General features: G+C 43.1%; 1 protein-coding gene across 1 annotated transcript in view; it reads left to right on the plus strand.

Moving 5' to 3' along the window:
* The window catches only part of Myo10 (myosin X), a 201,052-nt gene that overhangs the window by 105,374 nt on the left and 85,502 nt on the right, over window positions 1-10,176 (plus strand). The window contains exons 5-9 of the mRNA XM_031360245.1: window positions 1,505-1,639; window positions 3,158-3,282; window positions 4,585-4,598; window positions 4,714-4,798; window positions 6,045-6,148. Coding sequence (XP_031216105.1) covers window positions 1,505-1,639; window positions 3,158-3,282; window positions 4,585-4,598; window positions 4,714-4,798; window positions 6,045-6,148 — 463 coding nt within the window. The remainder of the gene's footprint in view (window positions 1-1,504; window positions 1,640-3,157; window positions 3,283-4,584; window positions 4,599-4,713; window positions 4,799-6,044; window positions 6,149-10,176) is intronic.

Genomic DNA, 10,176 nt, shown 5'->3' on the forward strand with positions numbered 1-10,176 from the left:
AAAGGGGATGAAGTGCCTTTCATGGGCCTGGAACAACAGATATTCACTGAATGCCCAAGACACCCAGCCTGGCTTCAGGGGTGTCTGTCATCTGAGTCATCTCCTCTTTTTATTAAATGTAACTGGTTATTTAATCCATTTACCATGTTCCCGGCAGCCTTCCTTAAGAGCCCCATACCTTGGCATGCACAGAACTTAGAGAACTCAGGGGCTCCAGTCAGTCTTCTACCAAGCAGTCTCCTATCTGTCTCCGATGTTCTGTCAGCCATGCTCATACCTTCTGCTTTGCTTTCCTTGTCTGCTGGCTTCTTGCTTCCTCCAGCCTCCCCCAGGGTATTTGCTGAGCATCGAGCGAGCCTTACACAAATAGACTGGGCTCCTCCTCCAAAAGTCTTTCATGCTTTCCTTCCCATCCCTGGTTGTATTGCATGTGCCCAGGACCTGAGCAACCATGAGCCTAGGTAATAGCTGGGCCTGAAGGAGATAGCTGTAGGGACCCTTCAGTCTTTCTGGTGTATCCTCTCAAGTGCTTTTCTTTGTAAGGTGATGCTAATGGACCCAGCACACTCACCAGGCATGGGCCGCATCTTCCCATACCACCTTGCCTGCCTTCTTGCTTTTGCTCCATTGTATCTTACCCAGAATCCTTTTGTTTTCTATGCCAGCCTTATACTTGGCAGACATCATAGCTGAGGTGTCCTTTGCTTCTCCCATTGGTCCCCTCTGTCTAAAGTGCTTTGTCCACTTTCCCTTACCAGCTTCTAAGTGCAAAACATCCATGGGACTTTGAAATCAAGTGGTGTTTAGCTCTGAGCCAGGCACTCAGCCCTTGTCTATTTCCCTCTCAGAATAGCTGGTGGCTTGTCATGTAGTACAGGCTTCATCCTTCTGAACACTGGTCTCCTTCTAATGCCCATTGTTTCCTCCAGAGGACTGTGACTGTGCCCATTCATTTAACACACACCCAGCGGGTACCCACCTCAGCAGGTGCTGTTGGAGATGGGGACGTAGCTTGGGAAGAAGACAAAGTAAAGATTCTTGCATGTGCAGGGCTCCCCTTATTTGAACAGTCTATCTCCTGAGTCTCTCTTGAAAAGCAGCATACAGGAGGTCAGAAATAAACCAGCCTGCAGGAGAAAGGACCTCTGTTTCCATGCAACTCAGAGCAACAGGGAGTTTTAAAACTGAATTTCTTATTTGAGTGTCAGAGGAGAGCATGCATGCTGTTGCAGACTTGTGGAGGTCAGAGGGACCTGTGGGCACCTGTTTTTTTCTTTGTATCATGTGTGTTTAAGAGTGAAGTCAGGTCATTGGGCTTGGTGGCAAGTACCCTTAGCCACGGAGCCCTCCTCCTGGTCCAGCGAACAGGGATTTGAACTCCATTCTCCCTGTTGTCCACTTAAAACACTTACTTGTTTTAAGGAATGTAGTGCCCTTGACAAAGTTAGTTGTTTCAAGAATGCATCTTTCTTTAGAAACCAAAACTGTGTGTTTTGTCTTTCAGTGGCGAAAGTGGGGCTGGGAAAACGGAAAGCACCAAGTTGATCCTCAAGTTCCTGTCTGTCGTCAGCCAGCATTCTTTGGACTTGGGCCTGCAGGAGAAGACATCCAGCGTTGAGCAAGCCATCCTCCAAAGCAGGTAGCGCATCGCTTTTCTGCCTTCCAGGCCAAAGGGCTTGCTCTCCTTCTGGAGCCAAATAACTAAAATTAGTTGGCCTATTTCTCTTTCCAGCTTGCTTGTTGGGATTTCATTAAGAGATCTCAGCTGCACACCTTTCATCCTAGCACGGGGGAGGCAGAGGCAGGCAGATCTCTGTGTTCAAGGCCAGTTGGCCCTAGAGAGTTCCGTGCTAGGAAGGCTGATGTAGTGAGCCTCTGCCTCACCTCCTACCACTACTGCTCCTCCTGCCCCTCCCAAAAAGAAATGGTCTTGATAATGAACCCAGCACTTCCTGCAACCTTCAGCAACCCCTGCTATGGCAGAAGCATCTCTGGGTCCATCCATCCTTCCTCCCTCCCGTCCTTCCCTGTCAGGCCATTATAGGTGGTACTTCATGGTTCTGAGAAGCAGGCTGACTTTAGCTGCTGATTGAAGCTCTCAGACACACACTAGCCCAGTTGCTGTAGCATTCAGAGAGAGAAATGCGCTATTGGTGAGCACAGGGCATTTGCACAGCCTCACATGGGACAGATCAGCAAGCAGTACCCAGCCATGATCCTTGGAACTGCAGAGGGCTTTGTGGCTGGGTATCATCTACAGACTCACTTGGTGTCTAATTGATGGTACAGCTTGTCTGGTTGTACCAATAGAAACATTACAGACACCAGATGCAGAGAGTGGTCCTGGGGTCAGCAAAACTGCTGCCTAGTATAATACCCTGCAGTTTTGTTTTGTTTTCAGTTGGAATTGCAGCTCAGTGGTAAAATGCTTGCTTAGCATTTTCAAGGTCTAAAGTACCATGCATACCCTTGTACACACATACACATGCATACACATAAATTACACTTAAGTGTGCTTGCCTTTAGTTTTTAACCCTGCTTCTAGTATATAACTCAGTAGCAAGGGTCATCACCTTCCATTTTTCAGACCCCTTCATCTGCCTTCTCCAGCGTTCTTTGTAAATAATTTCCTTGGGACCCTGCCATGCTCACTTGTGTTGTTTCTGGCAACTTTTAAACAACAGAGGCTGCACTGAGTAGTTTCAGTAGGGACAGAGTGCTCTGAAAGCTGACAACAGCATCTGGCCCTGCCGGTTACATCCTTGGTCTAGCCTGGCTCCCTTTAACAGTTGGAAATCATCTGGGAGATGTTAAATTAATCACCTCCAGGCCATGATGCAAACAAGAGGCAGGCCCAGCATGGAGGGCTTTCCAGATCTTAGATGGGGGCGCTTCTATGCAACTCCTGGGTACTGCATCAACCAAGTTCATTTGTGCAGAGCTGAGTCATGTGGCCCCCTTAGCTAGGCAGTGCAGCTAACCATCTTCTTATTCACATTCAAGGAGATCTCCAGGAAAACCCATTTCAGCAAGTGTTTAGAAAAGCCAGCTCTTCTTTAAATAAACAGAGTCAGGCTGGGCCCTGAGCTGCAGATTCCTTACATTTGTGTGTAATAGCATTTGCCCTGAGTGATGCTCTCTTGTCCTCTGTCCACAGCCCAATCATGGAAGCATTTGGCAATGCGAAGACAGTATACAACAACAACTCCAGTCGCTTTGGGAAGTTTGTTCAACTGAACATCTGCCAGAAAGGAAATATTCAGGGCGGAAGAATTGTAGATTGTATCCTGTTTCGTTTCATGGTTGTCTTTGCATTTGGCCCTGACAGTGAAAATTTTGCTCTCTTGTTGTAAGGGCCCCAAAAGAACATGAAATACTTATTTCCCTAGTTCAAGGGTTCCTTTTTCTTTAATGTTATTGCATTTGGCCTATTAATTACTTTACAAGATAAATGATCATTTTTTTTCCTTTGGAAATGTCTTGTATTACGCCCATAGTCTAGATTAATCACTTATTAGTCACTGTGCTTGTTTGATGTCTGATTTCTGTTGCTATAATGTAATGTCTGACTGGATACTTGATAGAAAAAAGCCTATCTATCAAGTTTCGCCTTTTTTTAAAAAAAAAATAGCTTTAAGCTGGGCAGTGGTGGTGCACGCCTTTAATCCCAGCGTTTGGGAGGCAGAGGCAGGTGGATTTCTGAGTTCGAGGCCAGCCTGGTCTACAGAGTGAGTTCCAGGACAACCAGGGCTACACAGAGAAATCCTGTCTTGAAAAACAAAAAAATAAAATAAAATAAAATAGCTTTAAGCCAGATGGTAGTGATACATGCCTTTAATCCCAGCACTTGCGAGGCAGAGGCAGGCAGATCTCTTAAGTTGGAGGCTAGCCTGATCTACAAAGTGAGTGCCAGGACAACCAAGGCTATACAGAGAAACTCTGCCTAGAGAAACATAACTTAATTAAAAATAAATTAAATAAATAAGCAAACAAACAATAAAGATAAAAACAGCTTTATCTTAGGTCACAGTTTGAGCTAAGATATTAATAAGGCGTGTGTTCAGGCTCTCGTACAAACCATCTAGCATGGTAGATGACGTCATAGAGGGAGCATGTATTAAGAGCACTTGCTAGGGAATAAGAGGAAGAAAGAACCAAGATGGCTAGACTCCACTCTTGACTGTCTAGTCTCAAGAAATGGATGTGCTTGTAAGATCAGCGTTAGCTTAACTATGGTAGCTATGACCTAGCCACCTTCCCTTGGGCCCCACCTTGTAGGAGGGCTCTTCCACCCTCATACCTTAGACCAAGGACTCTCCACGTGGCCTTTGGGGTACATTCAAGCCATGTCTGTCCTGGAGCAGTCACCAAGCACTAGCTGTTTGGTTGGGCCCCATAGCATTGGGACTGGGTTTAGGTAAAGTGGCTTTGCTTGTTTGATGTCTTTTGGTGCTAGTAGCAGCAACATAGGTAGATGAGGGAACCATAACTCAAGATTCCAGACTAGCGCACAGCCCCCTTCCAATCTCCTTGACTGTCCCTGTCTGTTTTCTTCCTTGACCGTCCATTACTTTTCTCATGAAGATTTATTAGAAAAAGTAAGTAGCCATGACTCAGTTCACAGTTTTCCTATAACAATTTTCAGAGATTGTTTTGTATTAAGTGGTAAAAAAACATTTAGAACATATCTATAAATTTGGTTTCTCCTCACAGAACCGAGTAGTGAGGCAAAATCCTGGGGAGAGGAATTATCACATATTCTATGCACTGCTGGCAGGGCTGGATCAGGGAGAGCGAGGTGAGTGTTGAGCAGCTTCAGCAGAGATGGGTGGGTGGCACCTTGTCTCCCGCTCAAAGCACACTGCGCATGGCAGGGCACCTCAGCAATCCGTGATGTCCACCAGTTGCAGTGAAATGTGTGCCTGGAGCATACCAGAGATGCCAGCCGAGGTCGTCTAAGGATCCAACCAGCACAGGGGCAAAACTAGCAGCAGAGAAACCTCGCACTGTTTGTAACCTTAGGACACTTTGAATTTAGTGGGTATTTGTGAGCAATATATAATGTAATGCAAGGGGCTTTACTTCAGTGTGTATGTGTACATATGTACATGTCCATATTGCATGTGTATCTGTGTGTGTGCATGCATGTTATGTGTTTCTTTGTAGATACATGTGTATCTGTATTTTTGCACATGTGCACGTTAGTATGTTCGTGGGTAGAGGCCAGCAGGTGATGTCAGAGGTACCCTAGTTGTTCTCTGAATTATCTTTGGAGACAGGATCCCTCACTGAGCCTGGAGCTTGCCATTGAATCTGTGCTGCTTGGCCAGCAAGCCCTGGCATTACAAACTCGCTGTCCTGCATGATTTTTTAAAATTATTTATTTTTTTATTTTATGTGCACTGGTGTTTGAGGGTGTCAGATTCCCTGGCGTTGGAGATGGTTGTGGGGTGCCTTATGCTTGCTGGGAATTGAACTCAGGACTTCTGGAAGAGCAGCCAGTGCTCTTAACCACTGAGCCATCTCTCCAGCCCTCCCCATGATGTTTTATGTGTGATCAGGAGATTGAACCCTGGCTACTTGCCTGAGCCATCTCCCTAGGCAATAGTTACACTTTTGAAACACACCTAAGTGCAACTCATTTCTAAGTTTGAGCTTCTTTCTTTTTTCTTTTTTTGTCCTACTAGAAGGCGGGCCTAGAGCTTACATGCCTTAAGCAAGTCCTTTCCCACTTAACCATCTCTAACCCTAAATGTTTGGCTTTTAAAAGGAAGCAGTAAAGCAAGAACCTCATTAATTTGTTTTCTCTGATTCTGTTTAATTTAATGAAGTTGTTTTTATTTCCCTGGGATTATTTAAAAAAGTAACTCTACCAGCATCTTGGTGTGTGGTCATTTAAGAGAATATTGTTGTGTGTATGCTCTAGTTATTAAAACCAGAATATAGTCTCCAGTGTACTCAGGTAAATTACAACGACATCTTCTGAATTTTGTGAGTTACACCAGCTGGGTACTGACGTCGCATCTTTCTTTGTCTTTCTGTAGAAGAATTTTATTTATCTTTGCCAGAAAACTACCATTACTTGAATCAGTCTGGGTGTACAGAAGACAAGACAATCAGCGACCAGGAATCCTTCAGACAAGTTATTGTAAGTTAATTTTTTTTCTTTTTTAATTTTCTCCTCATAAGAGTATGGATTTCATTTTTGCTTTTAAAAAAAAAGCTTTATCTTAATTAATACAGAAATGATTACATTTGGGAGAACTTGTGAGAACAGTTATTTCTTCCATGTAAGTCAGAGTGAAGCCTGCTTTCTGGACTGGAAGGGAATCCTAGGTGTCCTTTGGACATGGTGAATGACTTTGTCAATCAGGACATAGATGTGGCTCACTTGGAACAGCATCTTCAGAGTCATCGGTGCGCTCTACTTGAAAAAACAAAACCCGCAGAACCCAGAACCCAAGGCTTTGCACCCAGCCACAGTTCTCCAGCTTTGAGTTTGTAGGTAGAGTTTGTTGTTGTTGTTTGTTTTTAAATAGGTCCCTTAGCCATGGGACAAGGTAACCACCGGTTTGTGGTATGCTTCCTGCAGCCTCTTAGTTCCTAGTGTCTCTCAGTTTCCCAGAGCCTCTGGACAGTGTGACTTGCATTGAGTCAGCCTGGTCAGCATATGCAGTGAAGAGCCTATCTGTGTGAGCGAGCGAGCGGGCGAGGGGGGCTGAAGATCACATGGTGAGCTCAGTGTCTTTGCCAGAGTCCCCAGCTTTAGGATACAGTGTATCCAGGGTTGACTCATGTATCTATATATAATCATGTATAAATATAGCAGACACAAGAGCATGCATCCCTATCTGTCCACTGCTCATGGTCTCATATGTAACTGTCAGCAGAGGGAAAACATGTTTTTCATGTATTTAAGTGTACTCATATACTCAGGACTTTTTTCCTGTTGCTGTTTACTAAACAATACAGTGTAATAGTTATGTATATATACTGTATTGGGCATAAGTATATATGCTGTATTGGGCATTTTAAGTAATTTTGAGATAATGTATATAGAGAATGTACCCAGGCCATGTACACATATATAAGATATTTGAGCGTTCTCAGATTGCAGTGCTTACAAGGGAGCCTAGAACCCACCCCCTGTGCGTATCAAAAGATGCCCACACTCCTGAACGTTACATGGATTTAGCTCTGTTCCTAATGATCCTGTCAGGTCATTAGAATGGCGTCTTCTGGGAGGTTACAGAGCTGATAAGCAGCCTGCCCATACCCACACATTACAGAGCTGGTGTGTAAGTATACAATCCCAGCTTGAGCCACCAGCCAGGTCTTCCTGTTTTCAAGACATCTTAGACTTGTCTTTTTAAGTCATTCAAAGGTCAGCAACTCTCTGATCATTCACTGTATGATGTCTTCAGCAATAGGGTCTCACTCTCTAGTGCTGGCATGTAACCAAGGGCAACAGTAGTGTCCTACACAGGTCAGCAAACCTCTGAAGTCTCTCTACCCAACAGGTGACACACAAAGAATGCCATGTGATTTCAGAATTTCTATCAATCACACATAAATTCTCCTCATCCCATGTATATAATCTGGATTGAAGTTGAAAACTGAATTTACACTGGGAATGTGGCTAATGCCTGCAATCCTAGTACTTGGGAGGCTAAGACAGGAGGCTTGCCCTGAGTGTAAGGTCAGCCTAATATACAGAGTTAGACCCTGTCTTAAAACACAAAAATGAAAAGCAGAAGGGGAAAAAATGAAATTCGAAGCACACAGGACAGTGATATGATTATCTTTTCTTTCGCATCTCTATTCAAAGCCTCGCAAATGTACAGAGCAGTGCAGTGAGGTCCATCTGTGTCTCTGTCTCTCTGTGTTCCATGTCTCTCTGACGCTGTCACTGTTCTATCTGTCCTCAGTTATCAGGATCAAACCTGGGGCTCCACACACACAAGTTGAGGACTTTGCTTCTGGCACACCCTAAAGAGAGCACTCTATGTATATATATATATGTGTGTGTGTGTATATATATGTATACATATATATATGTATATATGTATATATATATACATATATATATATATACATATATATATATATGTGTGTGTGTGTATATCTCAGAGGCAAAGGGTCTAGAAACCTAGAAGGCTGCTTTGTAGTGGGAAAAGTGTGAGGCCAGAACAGAATGAAGACAACTTAAACCACAGTTATCTCTCAGTACCTGCGGGGCACTAGTGAGAGAAAAGCAGGATTTTGTGATGTATTCTTTTAAAATATCATATTAACCCTGTATCTCTGAGTCCTGCATTGCCAAAGGTAACCAAATTCAGATAGAAAATAATTCTAGAAGAATAAAATAATTTCTAGAAGAGAAAGAAGGTTGCATCTACAAAACCAATGCAACATCAGAACTGCTGTTTATGGAGTATATACCCTTGTGTTTGGTATCATAGGTAATCTAGAGGTGGTTAAGTCAGCAGGGTGGCCAGGCACAGTGACAAATGCCTGTGATCTCAGCACTGGAGGGGAGGCTGAGGCATGGTGACTGATGCAAATTTGAGGCCAGCCTGGGCTGCTTAGTAAGGTCAAGGCTAGGCTGGGATACAAAACAAAACCTTGCCTATAAATAAAGTATGCAGGATGACTGGATGACTGCATGGGTCCTATGCAAATGCTGCACCATTTTAAATACAGAGCTAGATTAGGCTTTTGTGGGTTTTGTATATCCTGGGACTCCTGGTACTAGTGCCTCATGTGTACTGAGAGATAACTGTGGTTTAAAGTCCGCTCTTCATTCTGTTCTGGCCTCATACTTTTTCCACACCAAAGCCTTCTTTTCTCTCCCAATTGAAGAAGCATGCATTGAAATTAGCACTCATCCTTATTCTTGAGGAATCAGGGGGAAAAGCTAGCCTTGATAGTTTCTTCTGCTGCTTATGCTCATTTCTGGAAGCAGAAGAAAAATAATCTGTCATTAAAAGGTACTGTTTTACAGACAGGTAGTTATCTAGTTTAGATAACTTGCTGCAGGCGCCACTCCCAGAAAACCATGGCCACCAGGGGGCATTGCCTGGGACAACTTTGGGTGCTGGCTGGCTCTTCCTCTAGGGGCACCATCTCCCCACTCAAAATGGTTCCTTTCTGTTGGCCCCAAGTCAATTTGTGGAGTTAGTCTTTTTTAATGCTAGTGTTTAAACTTTTACAGTTACTCTGAAATAACAAGTGTTAGCATTTGAAATCTGATCTTATGACAAAACGATATATCATGTTAAAAGGCAGGAAAATTTATATCTGAAATTGACATAATGTTCTTAACTAATGTATCCTAGTTGCACATTCTCTTTATGGATATCCTTGTAGATCTGTAAATATTCAATTTACAACTACTTATTAATATTAGCCCTCGATAAGTATTAATAAAAAAGTTAGGTGATCTTTACTAACATCATAAATGTGACATTTTCCTATTATTCCTAGGAGCTCTAAGCAAGGCTTTAAAAAAATAGAAAAGTACAACTTTGACAGAGAAGGCGGAAATATATCCCTTCCTGGAAAGAGCAGGGGTTTCGTCATCTCAAACTTATGAGATTAGGGATTGGCATTTAAGGTAATTTATTACACACATAGCCATGACCCCTTCTAGCAAGTAAAACACATGGTCAAGTATAACATTTAGAAACACTGAAAACTTTCTTTTTTTTTTTTTTAAAGACTTATTTATTTCATGTATATGAGTACATGCTGTAGCTGTACAGATAGTTGTGAGCCATCATCTGGTTGTCGGGAATTGACTTTAGGACCTCTGCTCGCTGCTTGACCTCTGGTCAACCCCGCTTGCTCGAGCCCAAAGATTTGTCTATTATTATAAATAAGTACACTGTAGCTGTCTTCAGACGTACCAGAAGAGGGCGTCAGATCTCATTACAGGTGGTTGTGAGCCACTATGTGGTTGCTGGGATTTGAACTCAGGACCTTTGGAAGAGCAGTCAGTGCTCTTACCTGCTGAGCCATCTCACCAGCCCCGAAAACTTTCTTATATAAGAAACAGGGAGGGCAGAAGACAGTAGTAGGCATTACTCATATATAGAATCCCCATTTATTTATTTATTTTTTATTTATTTGGTGGGGTTTTTTTTTTGTTTTTTTTTTTTTTTTTTTTTTTTTTTT

The sequence above is a fragment of the Mastomys coucha genome, unplaced genomic scaffold (genome assembly GCF_008632895.1).
Source record: "Mastomys coucha isolate ucsf_1 unplaced genomic scaffold, UCSF_Mcou_1 pScaffold8, whole genome shotgun sequence".
NCBI classification, from domain to species: Eukaryota; Metazoa; Chordata; class Mammalia; order Rodentia; family Muridae; genus Mastomys; species Mastomys coucha.